Genomic DNA, 23,781 nt, shown 5'->3' with positions numbered 1-23,781 from the left:
CCCATTCCTCATTGGGATAAGTCTGTATGGTTTCGTTGGGATAAAGCTAGAAGAAATCTAGCAGATGCTTGATTCTAGTGTGATTAGAGCAATTTCACACCAAGAAAGTTCAGGTCAGAAGAGCTACCTTCTGTCTCTGTAACCTTGGATGTCTTACTTAATCTCCTAAGGCTTGGTTTTCCGGAGCTCCCTACCATTATGATAACCGTTGGCAGATTTACAGTAGAAGAGGCAGGCAGTGTGGTGTGCTCTCATGTTTGGATCTCTGGGCATACGTGCATATGTATTTCAGATCTGTAATGGGCAAGTGCTGAAAGTCTATACTATACTGTCTATCAATCAATCAATTGATCTATCGATCTATCTATCTAAGATCTATTTATTTACTTTGGGGGAGAGGGGCAGAGGGAGAGGGAGAGAATCTCATGCAGACTCTCCACCAAGCACAGAGCCCGACATGAGGCTTGACCTCACAACCCTGAGATCATGACCTGAGTCCAACACTCAACCAACTGAGCCACCCAGGCGCCCCCTACACTATAGTATATTCTTCCATGCAAACATATGCATGTCACATCTGCAAGGGTGAAGGCATTATTTTTGTTTTGCCAATGAGGACCTCGGTGCAGAGCTACAGAGTGGATTGTACATAGTCACACAGCTATTAAGAAGCAAAATTGACCTCGGAATCCACACGTGTCTGACTGTCAAGCCCATGAGTGCACAATGCAGCGATACTTCCCCCAAAATGTGCAAAGGAGAGTTACTTCCTTCATGGCCCCCGCTAAGGATAAGAAGCTAACGGTGCCTAGCCCTGCTTGACCCTGAGGCATGCTTCTTGATGGCTCACTCTGGATCCTCCTCCCCTTTATGCGGATTTCCTTATGATGGATGAGGAGGGTGGGCCCAGAAGGAAGAAACCTTAAACACTTGTGGCCAAATATTAATGCTGGAGGTAGAGGGAGGAGAACACATGGGCTGATCTCCTGGTTGGATGAAGGAGATAGGAAAGGAGGAACCGTGAGTAAGCACTTGTGATGATTAATGATTAATTAAGATGATTAATGTGATTTCCTGCGTGTGTCCTTCCTGTGGTCATCGTTCGGGACAAGGACAGGTCCAAACCCTTGGCATGGTCACACACCCAGAGTGCCGCAGCCCTGCGGCCCAGGATGGGGCCATTCGATGCTCTGAGGCTACCCTCCATGCTAGGTGCTCTCCCTAGGATGGGGCCCAGAGCGGGACCCACTGTGGGTGATGGAATTCCCTTGCAGAGAGCTCAGAAACATAACAGCCTGCCCCAGAACCTGGGGAGCAGGGGGCGGGAGACCAGTGAGGAGGGACCAGGACTGGAAGGTTCCAAAGGCCCCTCTCTGAATGCAGTTTATCTCACGGTGGGGACTTGCCAGTACATGCTTGTATAGCGGTGGCCCCACGACAGCTAATCAGGACGGGCAGGAAAGTGGGGCTGACCGCAGGGTGAGCTCACGGAGAGCACCACCGGCACAGAAGGATGGCGCTTGGGATGGAGCTGCAACATCCGGTCTCACATCCCAGGTCTTCCACCCAGTAGCTTTGTGTCTTTGCTGACGTTACTCATCCTCTCCGATCTTCTTGTGCTTTATTCGTATCTGGACCTCGTCATCGCCGTCGTCAGCAGCATCACGCGCACCACGGTGCCGTGCGGGCCGCATGAGCTAACGTGCGAAGCGGTGCTCTGGGCGGCTTGTTAAGCCCAGGACCCGCATCGTTGCCATGTCTGTCTGCTTTGAATCCCCAGCGGCACCTGGCCCGGGGTGTTCCGCAGAGCAGTTGCTCCCTAAATATTCATTGGATTGAATCAAACCGAGAAGCTGGCTTCGGTGACTTCTGTAGAGAATGGAAAATTTTGGAATTTGTGTTCAGCAGTCCCAGAGAGAGGAAAATGTATCCCCTTCTCTAAATGGAAAACAACGTGCAGCAGTCTGCATCCAAATGCCGGAGCGGTCCAGGAGGCAGGCGGCTTTCATCCTCCCCCACCCCACCACCCACCCGCTGGAGATGAGACAGGCTCTGGCCATTTTATCAACGTCTGGTCGAGCGTAATAATGAAGGGCGAGCTGCACGCTCAGATCAAGTGTGAGGTGTTTGTTGATGCTCCAGGAAATGTCACTCACTCACAGGGTCTTCCCTCACTGTGTGCCCTGAGCTCAGTAGGATGATCCTTGCGAGGAAGGGAGATGTAGGCCTGTAGTTCCTGCAGGCTTTCCATCTACGTGTTTGTTTCCACGGCGTTCTTAAGAGAAAATAATTTGGATGGAAATCCAGTCCAGCTCCTTAACAGTCATGCAAAACTCAGCCATAGGAGCTCTTTGTATGATAATATTCATTGAAGAAATGGGATTGCGGAGGGGGAGCTTCACCCAGGAAGTTGATGATCACAGCACAGAGCTGAGGGTCTCATTTGCCCACTCCCTTGAGCAGCCGTCACATGGGGCTCAATCAGGGTGCAGTCAGGAGGTCTGGGTGGGTGCTCCATCGGGGCTTTTGTATCCGTTCCTCATGTGGTCCCCAAAGCCACTTGGTAGGTAGATGTATCACCCTCACCTTAGAGATGAGCCAACTGAGGTTCACAGATGCCACGTGACTTGGCTGAGGCCATGCAGCAGATATGTGGGGAGGTCTTGTGGGGGGGTAGGATTTGAAGGATCGGGTCAGTAGGACCCCTTCATGCACCAGTGTTCCTTGCTCCATTGAAACTGATATTTTGGGATGCTTGGGTGGCTCAGCGGTTGAGCTGAGGGCTCAAGGTGTGATCCCGGAGTTCTGGGATCGAGTCCCACATCTGGCTCCCCACAGGGAGACTGCTTCTCCCTCTGCCCGTGTCTCTGCCTCTCTCTGTGTGTCTCTCATGAATAAATAAATAAAATCCTTAAAAAAAATGAAACTGATCTTTCCTAGACGATTCAATTTATTTGTCCAGACGGTCCTGTTTTGTATATCACTGTTGACCGAGTCACAGAACCCAAGCTAGTTCTTGCTGAGCCAGCAACATACAGGGGAATGGCACTAGGCCCACAGCTAAAGACATTGGGTTCCAGATGCTTCTTTTGTGTATGCTTTACTCGAAGCACAAATGCAAGACATTGACCCCTACTGTGTACATCTTCAAAATGTGAATGATGTCGCCTACCTCTTGGTTGCTAAACATGCTTAATCAGGCCAGATAGGTGCACATGTTTTAAGGTATTACAGATTTGCAGGGACAGAACTTTTTTCCCTCCTGAACTCCCTGTCTCCTCATTGAAACAAGATGGGATTTTCCAATCCAACGAGCATGAGAAGGCAAAGTACAACGTGTGGTGTTAAATTCTGTGTTGACCATTGTTTCTTTTTTTTTTTTTTCCTTTCTGCTGCTCCTAAAGGGCCTGATGGGTCCTGAAGGCAAGGATGGACCCCCTGGTTTGCAAGGTCTCCGGGTGAGTGACAAGTCTTTCCCTTCCCATCCCCAGCTCACCCGCCCTGGGGCCCCCATTTCAGCGGCTCAGAGGTCATGGTGCCAGTTTCATGAGCTTTATGGGAATATTGGAAGCATATCTGAGGGTTAGATTTAGTTCATCAGACATGGTGGGGGGTCCATTCCGAGTTCAGCCTGGAGATGAGTCCTGGGGATGTGGAGATGAGGCTGTCGGCTGTTGGGAGTCATGTATGTGGAACCTCACAGCCCTGTGTGATCAGAGCCCCAGCAGAAGGAAGCCCAGTGCTGAGGAAAAAAAAAATAAAAAAACAGAGAAGGGGCAACTGATCCGGCCTGCAGGGCAGCAGGGACTTCTTCAAAGAGGTAATATTTGAGCTAAATCCCCAAGAAAGAATTAAAACTCGGGGCAAGGAAAAGGATAGAGAGCTGCCGATAGGCTATTAGCTACTTTAAACATCCGTATCATTATTGAATATCGTAATATCTCATGGTATTCCATGTAATTTAACTTAATCTAATTTAATTTAATGAAGCACCTTACTTTTTTATGCAGATTATACATACCTTATGGGTTTTTTAAGCACAGCTCCTGACACGGTGTACTGTGGTTTAAGACGGGGGGTTGGAAAAGTACACCTGGGTTAGGGGCCCTCTTCGGAGTCCCCAGGATGACTGAGGCTGACCCCCCCGACTCCATGTCCCCAGGTCCTAGCAGGATTCCAGGCACAGAGTAGGGTCTCAAGTCAATGTTTGCTGACCTCCAGCCTGTAGCATCTCTTACTGGTTCACATAGAGACTGTCCGAGGGGACAGCACTGCCAAAGGGGGTGGGCAGCCCCTGGACGTGGTGCGTTCACTGCCCCTGGGGGTGTTCGGACAGAGGCTGGGCGGCCCCTGACGGATGAGCAGGAACGGGGGCCTTGCATCTGGCAGCGGCTCTCCAGGCCCCCTGTGGCCCCTCCAGCCTGGCGCTTCTCGAGCTCAGCGAGGTGGACAGCATTACAGCTGCGTTGTGGCTTCCTCTGTGCAAGCAGGCTGGACCCACCCTCTCATCATTCTTTATAGCCTCAATTCTGAAACTGGGTGACCTGCCCTTATGACTCTACAGACTCCAACCTGCCTAATGCCCTGATGAACTTCCTTCTTTGGTTTCCAAGCACTTCTGCACTTTGTAACTGCCTTAAACCCTAAAGATTCTAAGAGGAACTTATGTGGAAAGCTAGCTGACCTGTGGGAAGGTGTCGTGGGGGGGTGGCGCACGGGTTAGGTGGGAGGGTGGGAAGCCACTTACCCAGGAGAAGAACGTGGACATGCCACGTCCCATTGAGCATCACCAGCCCTGGCCTCAGTTTCCCGGCCAAAGCCAGGTTGCCTTCTCATCTGTATAATGCAGGGAGCCTGGACTTTGTGGCAGGATAGACCTGGGTTTGAAGCTTGGCCCGACTTCTGAGCAGCTGGGTGACTCTTCAAGTCACCTGCCCTCTCTGAGCGTGTTTACTCTGTTACAAGAAGGCATCCCCGCGGGCCTGGTTTGGGGAAGAAAACGTGCTCAGGTTGGGGCTGCACCCCTGGTGGGCAGCGAGACGTGGCAACTGGCATGACTCCCACTTCCCCTACATGCTCACACATGGTCTTTTAAGACAAAACAGCAATCTTTGTACATTATGTAACTGACGTTTGGGTGAACCTTAATTCGTCTTGGGCTGAGCCGCTGCAAACATTACTTTTCCTAACGTAGAATTAGATGCTGAGTGGAACTCTTGATGCGAAGATGACAAAGATGATGCAAAGGGTTTTTGATTTTTTTTTAACTATATTTCTTTCGGATCGACTCTTATGAAAAGGGGGAGAGGACACCTCTCGCTCGGAGCTTGCTGGTCGAGGCCCACGCTTCCTTGGCCGTGACTTCCTGGCACCCCAGGGAGGGTTCATGTGGCCCCCAGGATAGCTGTTGTCACCCCCAGAAACACCTCTTACCCCTCAGTGGAACACCAGCTGCCCGTGTGGTGGGGTTCTTAGCCCATTCCAACCTTTACTCTGGCCGGAGGGCCTTAAGAGTTGGGTGCATGCACCCAGAATGGAGCTTTGAGGGATGAACCTGGAGACCCAGGAAAGGAGCCAGGGTGGAGGGGAGTGGTATGCATTGAGGTGCTGAGCTCCACGTGCCAGACCTCAGCAGCCCTAGGACAGTGTTTGTTGTCCCCCTTGGCACAGAGGAAGGGCGGCCTCTGATAGAACAGCACCACCGGCCGCCTCGCAGGGAGGCACACCCACTACTGTGTCTCTCCAAAGCCTGGTATCTTCTGGTCTCCCGTGTGTCTGTCTGCAAAGCTCACGTCATGCTCTTGGGAGGCAGGAGCCCTCGGTTAAATGCCTTGGGAATCTCTGAAGAGATTGCTGTCTCAACCACCAGGAGCCGACAGCCTGAGGGACTAGAGACATGTGGACAGATAACCCAGATGCCTCGTGGGGTTACCACGAGGTATTCAGCAGGGAGGGATCCGGGCAGACAGGGAAGGGGGTGTCTGAGCAGGCCTTGTGAGAGCCTGTGCATTTCAGCAGGAACTGATGCTCCCACAGCACAGGAGAGGGTGATGCAGACTCGGGAAGCGCCCCCCAGAGAGGACGTCCTGCCTCAGGACACTTGCTCCTGCCCTCAGCTTTTATCTGTGCTCGCTGTTCTCCAGCTTGGGGCTTCTCTCCTTCAGACTCAGCCAGCATCATCCTCCTGGGGATTCTGCACCCATCCCTCTCCTTCTCCTTCCGCCAGCACCCCTCCCATCCTCACCCCTCCCTCCCACCCTCTCCTTCTCTCCACAGGGTCATCCATCCAGCAGGTGTTTCCACAGCATCTCCTGGGTGCCAGGTGCTGGGTGCCAGGTGCCGGGTGCTGGGTGGTGCTGTAGGCAGTGGGATCCTTCAGTGAGGATGCTGGAGATCCCTGCCCACTGGTGTTTACCTCCTCTCCAGGAAGGAGAACCATCACCTTAGCGCTTACATGATGCAGGGAGGGCCGGTGGCCAAGGGCAGTTTGGGCGGGCTTGCAGGAGGACCGACATGGGGCGCTGGCCAGGCTGGTAGCCCAAGGGGTGCACGGCAGGTGGAGGAGGTAGCTGAGGCCCCGAGGCCGCGGCCACACAGGCAGGTGTGTGAGCAGAGACTTGCGCCGGAGGCAGCCTGGGGCCGGCGGGAGGTGGTCAGTCAGAGGAACCGGGTGCCGCATCACATGGTCACATCGCTTGGGGGGCCTTTGTGAGGATTTGGGCTTTTACTAGGAGGAAAACGTGGGGCTACTGAATATGTTTTCAAGACTGTTAGTATGGAAAAAAGGATACACAAGTAGAAAGAGTAGCAATATGCTCCACGTGCATCTCAACACGCACCTCGTCATTGGCCAACTTGCTTAATTTCTGTCAGCCCTGACCACCCCGCGGGCTCGTTCAAAGTGACCCCAAAGCTCATTACATCATTCCCTCTCGAAGATAAGGAAACAAAAGAAAGGAAACCAACCCAGGCTGATGGAAAAGTGTCACCACGTATGCATTTTGTGCTTGGAATTCCCCTGACCGTCATCGCCCATGTTTCCGGCCGCAGTTTGCCTGCTGCAGGATTTGGGGTATGGGGAAGCGGAGTGACCGGCTTGCATGAATGCATCCATCTGGCCTCTCTGTGTTGACAATGGACTGCAGGGGAGGAAGGCCACTTGGGAGATGGCCACAGAGAGCAGAAGGCAGGGTGGCGGCCCAGACCAGGGACAGGGGCTACCGGGGCACCCATCCCAGCCCCACGGTGTGCCAGGCGGCAGGGACACGTGGGGTCCCGCACAGGAGACCCAGCTGAGGGCCACAGGGAGGGCGGTGTATTCACGGCAAGTGCTCCAGGAGGGAGCACGGAGGAGGGCTCCTCCCTCCTCCTCCTCCCTCTCGTGATGGAGCCGGCGACCCCAAGTGCGTGTCCCAGGACCCGTGGCCCTGTGGTGGCCCTCCGCAAGCTTATGGCTCGGGCTGAGTTGCATCCCGTGGTAGCGCTAGCTCGATGGCTGCACCTGTGGGTAGAGGCAAATCCTGATGTTACTGTGGGCTCGGCAGCAGCTTCCTGCTCAGTCCGTCTCTGGCTGAGTCAGAAGAAGCCGAGACAGAATGACTTACTCAGAAAATTAGCTCCCTCTCCCTCCCTCACGGTGACCTGTCATTTCCTCCTCATCAACCTCAACCGAAACCTCACTCCCTGGTGTCGGGGCACACGCTCAGGCTGGCAGAGGGAAGAGACAAGACCACGACAAGCCTCGGGACCCAGGGACTGAGACGCTGAGGTTAATAGACAGGCTGCGGAAAGCGATCCGGCCCTTTATTTTAGAGATTAGCAACAGGCAGACAGTGTAATCCCCGGCAAGGTAAACACATTAATTTTGGACAAAGCTGGTATTTTTCCACAATGACATAGTGAAATGGGAGGATGAGGAGCCGGGCACCCCCACCCCCAGATGCCACCCTGCAGAGCTGTGGCACACAAGGCACCCCAGTGTGGGGTGTTAGGCCTTCCTCCCCAGGCTGGGCTCCCTGCCTTAGATAGGGTGGGGTGGTGGGGAGGTGCTACACCCTGTTTGTCTTTCTGAGATTCTGCTTCCCTCCTGCTTGTCTGAGCCAGGCATCAGGGAGAGGTTGATGGGGAGCACGGCTACGTAGCTGAAGCAGCCAGTGCTGCAGTTGCACCTGAACCCGGAATGTTCTGGAAGTAGAACCAGCCTGGCTCAAGGCCACTGAAGCACTTGGACACTCAAAAGCATCCACAGGGTTGATTTAAAAAATAATAATAATAAAAAAACAATCTTCCGTGCCCTAATCATTCACCCCAAAGTAGACATCATCTTGCTGCGTTCACACCATCCTGTTTTAGTTTTTGCAGCAAACTGTATTTTTCTTATTTGGGCATGTGTTTGTTTTTGTTTTCACTAGAATGTATGCCTGTGAGAACGCTCTTTATCTGGGTGTTTGTAGCATCTTAGAAGAGTGCCTCCCACTTATAAAATGTATATATCTCAATACACACATAGAGAGTATGTGAACAACACATCCCAGCATATAAGATACACATGCATGTGTATGGGCCGGGACCCGGCTCCGGACCTTCCACAGGGCGTGCTCTGTTTTAAGAGATCGGTCCTGTCTGTACCTTTACTTTTGCTGCCCTGTTACTGTGTGCTGCGCTGCTGGGTCCCACCCGAAATACCCTACGTGTTTTCTTTCCTCTTTTCTGGACAAAACCAAGTGGAGATTTCTTTGCTTAAGAGACTTCTATGTCATCAGGCATTTGCATTTAATGCAGAATTTGGAACATCTAGATTATAAAATCATCATGACGGGAGGGATCCCTGAGATGGACGGTGAGAAATGTCATGTCCAGGGTGATCAGATGATGACCTGCTCAAGGTCACTCTGGACTTCGTCGCTGCCTCTCCCACAAGCCGGTGATGATCCCTTTGGTTCCTTTGATCACGGTTTCAACAGCCTCTGGAGTCTCCCTTCAATGGGCGAGAACCGAAGAAGCGCCCTACCAAATGGGATGCCCAAGGGGGCCATCTCCACATGTCTCCTGTTGTGCCTGATTGAGTCTGTCGCCTTCAGAATATATTTTTGAGACAGAGTCTGTAACAGGTGCAGAACTAATACAAGGTAGCAAGGAAACAGCCCTGGTTGCATGATGAGCTGATCCGCAGCAGGTGCTTGGGTAACCGTTTGCACTCCTGTCTCTCACTAATTCTTGCGAGGATCCCGTGAGATAGGGCAGGTTTACTCACATTCTGCAAATGAGGAGACCAAGACTTACAACGGTAAATCCAACTGCTCTGTGTCACACGGAGTATAAACAAATAGTGGCTCAATTCTCATCCGGACCTTAGCGGTCCTTGGGGGGTGGGCACCTTCTTGCCTACCAGTTCCAGCTCAGGAGGATGCGTTGTTGCGCACTGCTCTAATCTCTGGCCACTGCCTTCGGGGCTGAGGGTCTCCCTAATGGCTGAAAGCGATCAGACGTGTCGGCTCCTGTTTCTCGTAATTCGAGGGAGAGGAACGAGGGTGATCTTTTTGTCAGTGGCAACCTGGGTCAAATTTGTTTTACTTTTCAAGTTTTAAAGCCTTTTTCCCCCTTGCTTTTCCCTACTCTACCAGATGGTAACAGCATCGTTTGGATCACAGGCCACTGTTTGATTCATTTTGTGGCACGGAGCCAGGGTTTATGTCAGGACACCCTAGGTTTTCCCTGAGCACCTGGTTTCAGCTCTAACCAGTAGAAAATAATCATCTTTGACATTTGGAGGCCTGGAGAACAGGAACTGAGCAAGAGACCATACGGCACATATTAGAATCACTTGCACTAGCGATGCTTTCCGCTGCTAACGGGCCCGCACGCGGCTGTGCTGACTCGTCCTGGCTGGGAAGGACTTGCCGCTCTTCTGGATTTATGGGCTTCCTCTTCTCCATGGGCAGATAGGCAGCCTTGGAAATATCAGTCCCGCTCAGCATCCTGGCATCCAGAATGGCTCAAAAAATCCGCCCTCATGATGAATTACAAACACTTACCCAGATACTGTGTTGGGTAGCAATTTAAAAGAGAGGAAAAGAAAAATGACAAGACATAGGCTTATTGTTAGTAAAACAGTTCTTTATTGCTGCAAAATTTGCTCTGGCCAGCACTTCCCAAATCCCCACAGCTGATTATAGGTCCAGAATGCAGAGGTTATGTAGCAGCTGCTGCTGCTACATCCGCCACTGCTGGAGCTCCCACCTTCACCCCTGCCCATCACAATCACCACCACCACTATTATCACCTTAACCATCACCCCCATCACTATTACCACCACCACCACCGTCATCACCACCATCACCACTGTCATTGCCTTCATCATTATCATCACCACCACCACCACCATAATCATCACCATCATCACCGCCATCACTACCACCACCACCATAACCACCATGATCTCCACCACTAGCAACACCATGACCACCACCACCAGAACCATCACTGCTATCATCACCACTACCACCAGCATCATTGCCACCTCCAGCATCATTAGCACCAGCATCACCACTGTTATTACCACTATGACTACCACCACTACCACCACCATTACTGCCTTCACCATTATCATCACCATCGCCACCACCAGCATCTTCACCACCTCAACCACCACCACCACCACTGTTGTCTCCACCACCATCACCGTCATCACCACCATAACTGTCACTATCACTGCCACCAGCACCACCCCCGCTGCTGTACATTTCCTAATATTAGATCCAATGTTAAGCACTTTGTGGACATTATCTCATTTAATTTCTATGGTACTTCTGGGAGGTAGCAGGTTTGAAACCGGATCTGTTGGACACACCTTCTCTTACCCACTTCAGGGACTCAGAGGAGCTAGAATCCTGTTATTACCATTTCTTCTTCATCATAGCCACCATCTTATTCCTCCCCATTCCTGCGGCGATCTGTCATGTTTGCATGATGCTTTATTATTCCTTATAAAGCACTTCCTCAAACATTGAATTATTTCTTCCACTGCTATCTTTTCAAATAATTACAATAATTATGATTTTCTGCATGAGGAAACTGAGACTCAGCAAGTTAAGTGGCTTGCCCTCCCCACCCACGTTAGTTTCTGAACTCATTTTCTTTCAATATTGTAGAGGAAGGGGGTCAAGAAGGAGCATGGAGAGATCCTTTGCTTGTGGTGAGTGGCCAAGTCCTCAAAACTACTTACTTAGAGCTTTGTGCCCCATCCCTGGCAATTCCAACTCATCAGCTCTTGAGTGGCACCAGGGACTCTGTATATTCAATATGTTTTTGTCACATTTCTCAGTATTCCTAGGGCTTCATGGAAGAGGTGGCACTGGCCAGGGGTAGGATTTTGACAAGTTGAGATGGAGTGTGGGTGTTATAGACAGAGGTGGCAGTGTGAGCAGAGCCTCCGGGGCCAGGAGTCCTGAGGGGGTTGTTTGGGGTCAAGCTAAGCAGCTGGCTTGAGCTGTCACTTAGGGAGGGAAGTGTGGATGCTGGACACTAGATCAAAAGACATGTTAGAGTCAAGGGGCCATTGATTTCCAAATAAAACAGCTCAAATGTCACAGCTTTTAGGTAAGGAGGAACCGCTGACCATTTTAGAGAAGTACCTCGGACAGAACTTTCTCCCTTTAGGAAAATCGCCTCCCAGCATAGGGTATATAGAGAGACAAGTAATGAAATTTGTGGAAGATACAGGTTGGCTCAGAAAAGTCTGGAGGGAAGAGACTGGCTATGTGAGCAAGGTTGGCTCATGTGGTTGCAGGCAGGACAGCAGATAGATGGAAGGGAGGGATGGAGGGAGAGAGGAAGGAAGGGAGGGAGGGAGGGAGGGAGGGAGGAAGGAAGGAAGGAAGGAAGGAAGGAAGGAAGGAAGGAAGGAAGGAAGAGGGAGGAGGGAGGAGGGAGGGAAGGAAGGAAGGAAGACTTTGAAGTGCACTGAGGGCAGCTCCAGATGCTGTGGGTGGAGAAGGTATGAACATGGGTGCTGGGGCTGGCCAGAGCCAGAGACGTTACACTAATGTTTCTGTGGGTGATGCCCTTTCATGGGTGACCCATGAAAGATTATGTCACCTTCTGATCGCAGCTACAATCACAAATTTCTGTTTTTTCCTCTGACCTTTTGCCACCTTCTAACTTTTTTCCTTCTTGCCAAAACCCTAAAGCTGGGATGTTTGCTTCTCTAGGTGCACTTGCTTATGTTTCTGTCTTCCCCACTGGACCCTTCCTATCTGCCCCATAATTCTCCTTTTCCAGATCACATCTTACTTCCCTGACCTAAGAGCAACTCCTTTGGCAGATTTCTTCACCATCCCAGGGGCTCATCCCCCTGAACGTTAGCAATGTCATTACACAAGGTGCCCAAACTTGAGGGAAACGGGGAGCCGCCTCTAAAGGTGGTGGGTCATCTGAGGAGGGACACTGGCATGCACCCCAATGAAACCAGCCCCCAGTCAGTAATTCTGCTCAACCACAACCCAGATGTGACGTACGCATCCCTCCTGCTTGCCTCTGATCCTTTCCCACCAACCAGTAAATGATCCATTTCTCTGTTTCTTCCTCTAAACAGAGTTACTTTGCTGGCCTAGGTTCTGAATTCTGATGACTACTCACCAGGCCATTCCACTGACCTTGAGGGAAAATGGTTTATTCATCTTGTAAATAAGTCGTGACTCTCAGTGGAATGACCTGGCAGCAGATGGAGGGGGTGCCTGTCTAGATACAAAATTGAAGATGTCTGGCTTCCATTCCCTGAGGAAGGGGAGCTGGCAACTCTTAGGTCTCTTGTGATCTGCTCCCCGATGTTTGCATTCATCAGAGCAGGATTGGATGGAGGCAGAGACAAATGCCTCCAGCCCTGGCTCATTTCTGAAGGTGTCTGGGACCACATTTGGAATTCCACCTGACGGGTGTCAAGAAGAGCCTTCTGACCTAGGCTTCACTGCACCTCCAGGCTGATGTGCTCCGTGGCCCGGGGGCCTGCTGATCCGGGGTTCTGAATTGTTCTCTCTGCAAGTCCACAGGTGCCAGGATGTGCCTCCCGGTCCTCGCACAGCCCCTCCCCACCCCTCATGGCCATTTCTCCTGCCATCCTCCTGCTTCAAGACCGCATCGGTCATGAAGCAGCAATTTATCCAGCCCCCAGACATTCATTGGGTTGCCACCACGTGATGGGCTCTGTCCTGGGCCCAAGGGTAGAGCATTGAACAAAAACAGAGCCAGGCCCTGTTTCCAGAAAGCTTGCAGCCAGTACTGGCGGGCAGGCGATGACCAACTATGTCCGTACATCAACGGTGTACCTGGTAGTGATGCCAGCAAAGGGAAGGACAGCAGGGCGGGGGCTGCAGGTGGCGGCGGGAGAGCTGGTCAGACTTGGGCTGGTCAGAGACGACACGGGGACGCAGGGCCTTTGAGCAGAGACCGTGCGGATGCCTGGGGAGCATGTACCGAGCATGAAAGTCCTCAAGGTGGGAGTGCGTTTGGCATGTTCATCCTGGAGGAGGGACTGCAGCGTGGCTGGAATGAGGGGAAGAGGATGAGGCAATGAGCCGGGCAGGGAGCAGAATGCAGTTGTGGAAAGAAGGGGAGGCTGTTACATGGGGCTCCATGTTGAGAACTAGTGCGGTGATTTGGGCAGAGGAGACGGAACCTGATTTCTGTTTTAAGGATGTGATTCTGGTTGCTTTGGGGGGTGGTGGGAAGCGTCGGGGGCAGTGGTGAGGGAGGGTGGTGGGTGGTGCAGGGGCAGGAGGTGACTGGGCACGGGGAGCTCTGGGAACGGGTTTGATTGGCCTCTCACTCCGTCCTTCCTGCTGCTTCCAGGACCAGCACACACCAACCATGCTGTAGGGTAACTCGACATCTTTGGCCACGTGGGTGGCTCCCTGTGGCCCAGGGCACCGACAACACCCTTCCTGGCCCCCAGCTGACCTCATTTGCCATGGCCCAGCCCTGTAGCCCTGCATCACGATCACATAGATCCTCTGCCAAGGCGCTGCTCCCACTGCCCCAGCTCCCACTCGCCTGCCCTGCCCCCGAGTGAATGCATGCCCCACTGGGGACACACTTCTTCCTTCTTCAAGTGCTAGTTCAGCACCTCCTCCAGGAAGTCCTCCCAAGACCTTGTAGCAGACCTAAGAGTTCCAGGGCTATGTGTGCGCCCTTCCATGCCGTGTGTGTCAGGAGCGCTGTCATTTCAGGGGTGCAGGTCTGCCTCCCCATGAACCCGTGAGCCCTTGGGGCAGAGGCCACGGCGGAGCCTTGATCCTCCAGCTGGCTGAGTTGAACGTGTGAGACTCAAGGTTTTAGGCCTTGCAGCTCCTTAGAGACCACTCCCTCCGGCTCACCCAGCCTTCTCCCCTGTGCAGCCCTAAAATCCTTGAGCCTGGAATAAAGCTGCATCGATGAGACCCTGCAACGGCCTCCCGGAGGCGCGTCCATGGGAGAGGCACCTTGTCTCATGGCAGCCGTGGGACGTGGAGGCGGGATCCCTCAGCAGCACTGCGTAGCCCCGCTGCCCTGGGGACAGGGCCACTCCTCAGCGGTGGGGGACAGAGGGGTCGCAGATCCCCTACCCAGGGCTCCGCAGAGCTGAAGAGGCCATAACGACCCGCCCGGCTGTGCAGCCCACTTCACCCTTAGGGTCAACACTGTAGTGGCGAGAACAGCCCGCCTGTCCACCTGCTCCTGCGGGACGCGCCCGAGTCGGCTGTTCCGTGCAAACAAGCAGCCAGCAGACTGAACGATGTGCTACAGTTTGTAGAGAAAACAAAAGGGGGGACGGAGGGAACGTGTGTGTGAGTGTGTGTGTGTGTGTGTGTGTGTGTGTGATGCTGGCCTACACGTAACACGCCTCTGGAAAGACAGATGAGCCAACATCTGGTAGGATTAGTTGCTTTCGGGGAAAGGAACTGAGTGGCAGACGGCAGGACAAGGAGACATGCCTCAAGTGTCTTTAGGCCACATGTTGCCAAATCCACTTAGGTCACCGAGCTGGGAGCCAAAGCTGAACCTCCCTGAACTCAGAGCCCGAGGCTCCTGCCCCAATCCCGTACTGCTTCTCAGGAGGGGATCCCGACAGGTGGCCCTCCCCCCCGACCCGTGGACCAGCGAGCTTGAGAAATCAAGATGGGCATTTCCACCGACACGTTATTACACGGGTTCGGGCTCTCCCTGCCTGCTGTTAATCTTTGCTTCTTCTTTTGTACGCAGGGGAAGAAAGGTGAAGTGGGCCCGCCGGGAACCCCTGGACTGCTGGGGCCACAGGTAACTGCCACCCCTGCGTGCCCTTCCCCAGCCACGCTGCTTCCTCTGACGGAAGAAGCGATCGGTTAGCAGTTCTCAGGTTGGTAACCGGTCTCGTATGGTCACCTCATCAGAAGGAATGTTCAGGGGGTCCTTCGTCCTCCCGTCTCCACTGACTCCCTCGGCCTCCTCCTGCTCCTGTGCTAGGAGAACGGCCACGGTTTGCCCCCCTGGAGGAATTTCCATCTGTGGGAGGGCAGACAGGGGTGACACGGTGATGACCAACCAGCATGATGAGAAAGGGAAGCAGTGAGATTCAGGGAGCGGCGCCCCAGACGAGGTGTTTGTTGATGGACAGCGTGCAGCCAGCCAGGCAGAGGCAGAGAAGGGGCCTTCCCGGCAGGGCTCAGCTCTGCAGAGACACCTGGTTTGGGACACAGGCTGTGTGCAGGTGTGGACAGGCCCGCGTTTGGCTGGAGCTCACCGCACTAAGCACGGGGTGGCTGGACCGTGCATTCGGGGTTGGAAGGGGCTCGGCACGGGACCAGAACCATCACGCTATTCCAGGAGACCGCACACCTGCATTCTGGTGTCTGACTCCCTATCCACTGTGACGTTGGCCAGCTCTCTCCCCGACTCTGGGCCTCAGTCTACCCCTCTGTAAATGCTGGGGTCAGGGCCCCCTTCACACTCTGTGCCGTCTCGCTCCCTGGAGGCCCTCTCCTCCTCCTTGCTCCCCTCACTCCCTTGGTGCTTCAGGCTCTGCTTTTGTGGCAGTTCCTCAGGCCCCGCACTTTGTCGGGCTTCCCGCTCCCACACATGCACAGTCACCTGTGATCCCCTGGGGACCCCACAGCCACCTGCCAGATGGGCCGACTCAGGGTCACCATCATTTCCCAGATCGAGGGCAAGGCTCCCAGATCCAGAGAGACTTGCTCAGGGCTGCTGGCTGCTAAGCAGTCGCCTCCCTCGCTCCCTAGGGGATCTTGGGCCCAGACCGTCTCAGTCCCCCGTACCTATAGTGTGGACACAGTGAGCATGCGTTGGGAGCCCGGGCCTGGTGAGTGCAGGTGTTCACTCTCCCTTTGCTCCTGAATCAAGGCCTCTCCCTAACCCTCCCCAGATCCGTAGATTCAGGAGAAGAGAACCATGAAGGGAGGGAGCACGGTCCCCGAGTCAGACACCAGGTTCTGATCCCAGCATCACCACCTGGTGGCTAGGACATTTTGGAGGCAAGTTACACCACTTGTGAGAAATACCAAAAGGAATAAAAGGGAGGGCCATATTGTGGTGGAAGAGAACAGGGATGTGGCCCAGGCGATGAGGTCTCTGAGGCACAAGGAGCACCCAGTGGGGACCCTATCCCTGTTCTCCTGGGAGCAGTGGCAGTGAGTAGGGACACACAGTCATGGGTCGCGCTGGCTGCCCCCTGAGCTGTGGTGAAGCCGTGGGCCTCAGCACCCACCTGCCACTGGGCACCACCCTCTCCATCCGTGGGGCACCACTCTCTCCATCCATCAGGCACCAGCAGGGAGGCACCCCCCCGGAGACGGTGCTCTCTGTGCTTCCGAGGCCAGCTTTTATTGCTCGCTGACATTCAAAGCGTCCTGGTGAGTGATGGGCGCCTTGCACACCTCCCCAGACTTCATCCTGGCACCTCCCGTTAGGTCCGGATCTAGCATGCGATAAGGGAGTATAAAATCAATCATAATTCACGGTTTTCTAAAGATTCCACATTCACCGTGGGGTTTTGATGTTAATGGTGAAAAATAGAGTGCTTTCTGCATTTGTTTTATTACCTTGCTTTCCAGAAGCAAAGCTTGTATTTCAAATTTCACCATACATGAAGCTCCATCAAATTACTTTAAGCTACATTTTTTTGCCGCTACTTACAACTTTTTTTTTCTTCCTGCTACCTTGGATGATATATTTCTTTCACGTTTAGCTTTGAAATCGCTTTCCTTCATTGAATGTTTACCGAATGCCAGGCATTGAGCTGGGTGCTGTAATATAAATATGCTTGGGCTCTCCAGGACTTTTGCCAGAAATAGGGAAATCTGATAGATATGGGGGATCTCAGGGTTCAGAGTTGGACAACGTAGAGCCTGGAGGGGCTGGCACCGTTGATGGGATCACTGCCCAGTGGACCTGATGCTTCACTGCAGCCGACCGTCCCCACACGAGGAGGTTGCTGTGGGGCACCCCCGGCCGTCCCCTCTGATTCGCTCCTCTTGACAAGCTGCATGCTCACCTTTCCTGGGCTTTGCCACAGTCCCCCTTGTTTGTGATTCATTGGGTCATCCATTCAAGAGGGATTTATCTGTAAGTACCCACTGTGTGCCACACTCAGCTCTGCGGATCGGAGAGGGCGTGTGAAATCTGGGTGCCACCATGCAGATTTCATGCATGCACCCGGAGGAGCCACCTCTTAGCGGGGCAGAGAGACTTGCAGGTAGAGAAGACAGTCCAGGGAGCTGGATTCTGGGTGAGAGGTGAGATAATCGGCCTCTCTCGGGGCCCAGAGGTGGCTCCTGCCTACACCCATCTGGAAAATCAAGGTTGCTTCTGCTGAGAATCTTTTCTGCTCTGTCGAGAAGAAGGAAGGGAGATAAAGGGTTTCATTTCTGCCATTGTCAAGACACCCTCTTTAGTGTTCGTACATAATTGTGACTATTCTTTATACCCACCTGTGAGACAAGAATGCAGATCCCATGTAAAACCCAAGGAGACGGAGCTCAGAGCTTAATTAGCTCTGCGTGTACTGGGATGAGCCCGCTCAGCAACCTCAGAGTGCACTGGCCCCAGGGCGGCTGGCATCCTGGAAGATGCTTTCGGTGCCTTTTTTTTTTTTTTTCAAGATGAAAAAACTTAACCTGCTGGAATGTTTCAGAATAAATAGATGCATTCATGATGTTGGAGGCAGTGGCTCTTATATCCTGGCAGCCTTTTAGGCAAAATGGAAATCTGTGTCTCATCGGGTCAGGCATTTGCAGAAACTGATGGCGTTTGGTGTGGCAGGCAAGACGGATGGCCCTTGAATCGGTGGCCCGGGGGAGGGGTTGGCCCTGGAGATGACTAGGTGGGCTTGTGGGCCTGGGTCTCTGCACAGGAGCCCTGCTGGGGAAGGTAGTCATTATGGCTTTGCTCCCCGGGAGCCACATCCTAAGTGGGGTGGCGGGGGGGAGATGTACAAATTATGAACAACCCCCTCCCTCAACAGCAAACATTTCCAAGCCACATAAGCAGCCTGATTGCCAGGCTAATTTGTGCAAGTAATTTCCACACATCTTCACATCCCATCCAGCTTCATGAATCTCTGCCAGTTGGAACTAGGTGGTTATTGGGAATAACTATTTGCCATTCCTTTATTAATGAGAATTAGGTTAAGTGGTTGTTTATGCACCATCATTGTCATTACGGAGAATGTTCAAGAGCTGCGTAGCCGCCATCGTTTTGGACGGATCGAATGTTATTTCATTAATACTAATTACACCGATTGGTTCACTTTTATTAGTAGTCACTACTTAGCTGTTTTCATTGGGAACAACGAGAACAGTCGTTATTATGTTGTTAACATTTAAATCTGTTGGTTAACTTGTCACTCAGTAATAACTAGATTAACTGGTTATTTGTGTATTTTTATTAATAGTAAAAGGAAAAGAGAGTGGAGCAACACGTGTGCAAGGCTCCAGTGCTCCGAGCTTGCTCACACACCCTCACTAATCCATGTTGAGGTGAGCAAAGGCGCTCCAGCCTCTCTCCTGCAGTTCTGGAAACTGAGGCACAGGGGGAACTGCATTGCCCAAGTCCGTGGAGGGAGTGCGAGGCAATCTAGTGTTGGGCCCAGGCCACCCGAAACCAAAGCCCTATTTTTTAATCCCTTTATACTATCATGACTCACCAATAAAGGTAGTAGTTAAATAGTTTTAGTTTAACATAACCTAATGTATGATCTTAAATTCAAATGTTAGGGATCCCTGGGTGGCTCAGCAGTTGAGCATCTACCTTTGGGTCAGGTTGTCTCCCGAGGTCCCGGGATCAAGTCCCATGCCGGGCTCCCTGCATGGAGCCTGCTTCTCTCTCTGCCTCTGTCTCTGCCTCTCTCTGTATGTCTCTCATGAATAAATAAATAAAATCTAAAAAAAAAAAATGTTAAAACAGCAGGCAGGACAATTTGCCCTTGGTCTGAAGTGCGGTGAGGGTCAAGGACACGTGGACTCCTGCCTTGATTTCCTGAAGAAGGGAAGTGGGTGCGGGCTTCCAAGTGGTGAACCCCTGAACCCCTGCAGGTCAGGGTCCTCCCGACTCCACATCTCCCCCTCCTGCATTCACCTGAACTTTCCTCTCCACCTGCCACCCATGCAGATCCTCTCCAGGCCCCCTCCCACCCCAGACAGGTCAGTTCCCTAGGTGCGCCCTGCTCCACCTCCCGAATGATCATATTTCTTCCTTCTCAAAGCACCTCCTTCTCTCGGTTTCTGGCCATGCAGACCCTTGCTTCTCTGACAGTCTGGCCCTGAGTCCCGGTCTGCCTTGCTATCTCCCCCTCTGCCCATGTCCTGAAAGGACAGCAGGGCCCCCCACACCATCTCTCAGGATCCTGTGCAGGGCCTGCTTCTGCCCACCCTGCAGGCCCTGACCATGGGTAGATCCGGGCCCACCCCCAAAGCCCCCGGGCTCCTGCCACCCCGCTCCTCCGGGGCGGGCTGTCGTGCATCAAACACAACATCCTCCAGAAGAACCACTGATGCCACCTCATCCTCCACTGTGCTCCTCCCATGTTCCTTCTCTTGGCAGATGGTGCCACCAGCTACCTGCTTGTTCTGGGCAAACACAGCTGGGTTTGATGCTTCTCTTACACACACACACACACACACACACACACACACACACACACACACACACTGTTGTAAATCTTGTCAACTTCACCTTCAAAATATATCCCAAGTTGGACTGGTTCTTGCTGTCTCCACCCCTCACCCCTGTTCTCCCAGGGGGGCCCTGGCCCCAGCTGACTCGCCCCTTCACACGGACTCAGACTTTGTGCTGGGGCTGGTGTCAGGCAGGAGGCCAAAATATAATAACCACCTTCCCCATGGCATGGGGCAGCACAGGGCTTATTGTCCTGGGTGCCTTACCGTGTTCAATCTCAAGGAACAGAGGCTTCATGGCTCCACCTTACAGACCAGGGGACTGGGCCTTAGTAAAGCAAGGAACTTGCCATATGGCTGGGAACTAGCAGATAGGGGTTCTGTTTGCTTCCTTAGCTGGACCCCACGTGCAGGGACTGCAATAAACGGGGACGCTTAGGGGTCATGGGGCCATATGCATAAAAGCCTCATAGATGGCCAGGAAGATCGTTGGTGCTTCAAAAAATCTTCTCCGTACCTGGCCTCTAGGCTGATGGGCCCACGTGTCCAGGTCCTTCCCAGGCCCCGCTCCTGCCCCACCGACCCTCCCCCATGGCTCGCCAGAGGCTGGATCAGAAGCCTTCTGAGTTTCCTCCAGAGTGGAGGTCTGCTCTGCTCCAGGTGTCTGGTCACCTGGAGGAGGCCGATCGCAGCCTCCTAGGGTGCAGACGTCAGAACCTCCCAAGGCCAGGTGGCAGTTCTGAGAAGAGCATCCTCTACTGCCTGTGTCCCCGCGTGGCTGTCAGAAGGCACGGTGATGCCCTCTGAGCAGGGTCCCCAGGGCACCAGCGGCAGGCGGGCTGACATTGGGTCCTCATTGCTGCTTCCTCCCCCACCATGCATTTCTCACCTGGACTTAGGAGATGCTCCTTGTCAGTGAGAGGAGGCTGGGGGCGAACGGCTGTGCCCTTTGTGTGGCCACCCCAGCTGGAAGCAGTGCCCAGACCCCTGCCAGCTGTTGGAGCTGCTTCCAGCTTCTCTCTGTAAATTGCTTGCTACAGGTACTGACCTCCTGAATTTACAGCACCAGACAAGCAGGCCGTTATTAAGCCCCTAGTGTGTGCATAGCAATGAACCAGGTGCTGCGGGTCCTTACAAAGGAGGTGGATGTGACATGAAAGTTGAAAGTTCTGGTCCCATTTAATGCACACAGTCTCTTAGGAGAGCACTCTGTCCAAGGGAGTGCTGGGGTTGGAACCAGAGGGCTCAGACCTGTGTTCCAAGCTGTACAGATGTTTTGCAGGAGGCGGGCACGGGGGGTGGCAGGTGAAGGGACCAGGGTCCTTGCATCTGAATGCCAGCTGTGTCTCATAACAATTTCCCTCCCAAGTTCCAGTTCTTTGTGCATAACATGGGATGGAGTAAACCCGCCTGGCAGGCTTGGTGGTGGACAGAAATGAGGCCCAGCATATGAAGCACAGGGCAGAGGGAGCACTGAGTGGGGGGCTGGCCACTCCCCCCAGCCCTTCTCCTACTTCTGTGTTTTCTGCTTTCTCCTTGCATGGAACCCTGCTTCTCTCATTGTGCTTCTAATATTCTCATAGTTAGGGTGTGTGTGGAGTTAGTTTAGGTGGGCGATTCCCAGACCAGACAGCGCTTCAGGATTCCTGGGGGGTGGGGAGGAGTGTTTCCAAAGTCACTGACCCCTTGGGCTTATCCCGGAGGCAAACAAGGGGCCCCGGATACTGTACTTATGACAAGTTTTCTGGGTGTCTCTGCAGCAGCCGGCCTATCAGGGATCCTCTGGAGATGATGGCTTTGTGGCCTCGGGGTGGGGGGGCGCTTACCCTCTCTGGGTCTCTCTTCATTATCATCAGACAAGCAGGCCTAATTTCCAGTAGGTGACCACTAGTGATCCGCTTACTCTGGCATGCTGTGAGGCCACAGCGTCCTGCAGGGGGTTTGCAAGAGGCAAAGGAGGAAGGGGAAACAGGGTCCGTCGGAGGAGCAAGCTAGCCAGGAGGCCTGCTTCCTGCAGCAATCTGCTTGAAAGCGCATGAAGCACTCCAGGGTTCATCACCATCCTGGAAGCGCATCATCATCCTGAAAGAAGGCTGATGTGTCCAGATTGCTAGCAGAGGAGGGGCTCAGAGAAGCCCTGTGGACAGGGGGGTGGATGAGACCCCAAGGGTCACATTGGAGTATGAGCAGGTCACCTGGAATGTGCCTTCCGAGGGGGTCCTGGGAGTGTCACCTGCAGGGCTCTTGCTGGGCGGTAGGGGTGAGGCCACGAACCTTCTCAGTGCTCGTCCCAGACCCGCATGCAGCAGGGAGGACCCCTGCCCGGCCCCCTGTCCCGGGCTACCGGGCCCCTCAGCTGCGCCTGCCTCAAGCACACCTCTCCCAACAAAAGTAGCTGCTACCTCCAAAGACAGCTGCTACAGGGACAGCGAGGTGCAGATGCCATCAGAAATTCCCTCTGCGCCCATCGCTGACTCGCGTGTGCCCCCAGCGGGAGACAGGGCAATGGTCCAGGGGAGCAGCCGCCTTTGTCACTTGTTAGTATTGATCCCCCTCTAGTGGCGACGTGGCAGCTTTCTCCCTGGACGCAGGGCCCTCTCCTTAGCGCCCCTTAAATTCAGTTGAAGTCCTCAAACATATATGGAGCACCTGCTGTAGGCCAAGCCCTGGGTTCGGGTCTGTGAGACATGCAGAGGGAACAAGAGGGGCCTCCGCCTCAGAGGGCAGGGGAGTCAGACGACCACGGTGACACTGGCCTTGAGCGTGGAGGAGCAAGTGAGGGAACGGGAGACCGTGTCAGAGGTGGAGGCGTGGAGAAGGGGGCTGGGAGGGGGCACCTTCCTGCAGGAAGAAGACCCGAGCAAACAAAACCAGAGCTCCTCTCTGAGAACAGGGTGAGGGCGCAGAGGGGGGAGGTGGGGATGGACCTGGATGGGTGCACGGTGCCGCCGGCAAGCAGGTCATCCGCCCAACAGTGCGTCCCAACAATTCCTCATCCGTGGAGCAGAGCTGCACCTTGTGAAGTGAGTGGGTCCCAGGCTGGGCAGGGGCTGTCGTGAACCTGTAAATACTTTGGTCCATTCTGGGCTCCAGTCCCTCTCCGTGGTCCTGGGCCTGCACAGCTGCCCGAGGCTCAGAACTTGGGGTGTGTGACAGGACGACCTGCCCTGGTGCCCCTGTCGCCTCGCCTGCACCCTCAGTCGGACGGGGCTGCCCCGCAGGCGGGAGCTCCGGCTCGGGTTCTGTCCTGCTTGTGGGGCCTGCGTCGGTTCCTGGACGTGGAGGTGCCCCTGGGATCGGTGTAGGGCATGACGACCGGGGCTGCAGGGTGGATGTCAAGACTGGGCTCCGGAGAATCGTCCTGAGAGCTCTCAGGACTACCAGCTGGCGGCCCCACCCCAGACCTAGGGAATCGGGGGGGGGGGGGTGGGGAGGGCGGCTGGGGCAGGAGACCCATGTCATTCACCCCCAGCAGCCACTGTCCTGCAAGGTCTTTGTTAACAGCTTAACCCACCGTGTGTGCATGTGTGTGTGTAAACGTGCAGCCTTATGCACATAAATACGTATGTATTTACTTTAAATGCTCAAGTATTTTGAACAGACAGAAGAGATGACCTAACAGTTATAGAATCATCACCTCAAT

At 53.7% G+C, this 23,781-nt stretch overlaps 1 protein-coding gene across 7 annotated transcripts in view; it reads left to right on the top strand.

Moving 5' to 3' along the window:
* Positions 1–23,781, top strand: part of COL22A1 (collagen type XXII alpha 1 chain) — a 260,852-nt gene that overhangs the window by 120,760 nt on the left and 116,311 nt on the right. For all 7 annotated transcript variants that reach the window (XM_072774627.1, XM_072774624.1, XM_072774626.1 and 4 more), the window contains 2 exons: positions 3,405–3,458; positions 15,235–15,288. In XM_072774627.1, the coding sequence (XP_072630728.1) occupies positions 3,405–3,458; positions 15,235–15,288 (108 nt within the window). The remainder of the gene's footprint in view (positions 1–3,404; positions 3,459–15,234; positions 15,289–23,781) is intronic.

This window comes from Canis lupus, chromosome 14, assembly GCF_048164855.1.
Source record: "Canis lupus baileyi chromosome 14, mCanLup2.hap1, whole genome shotgun sequence".
NCBI classification, from domain to species: Eukaryota; Metazoa; Chordata; class Mammalia; order Carnivora; family Canidae; genus Canis; species Canis lupus.
This window is presented reverse-complemented; position numbering and strand designations above follow the sequence as displayed.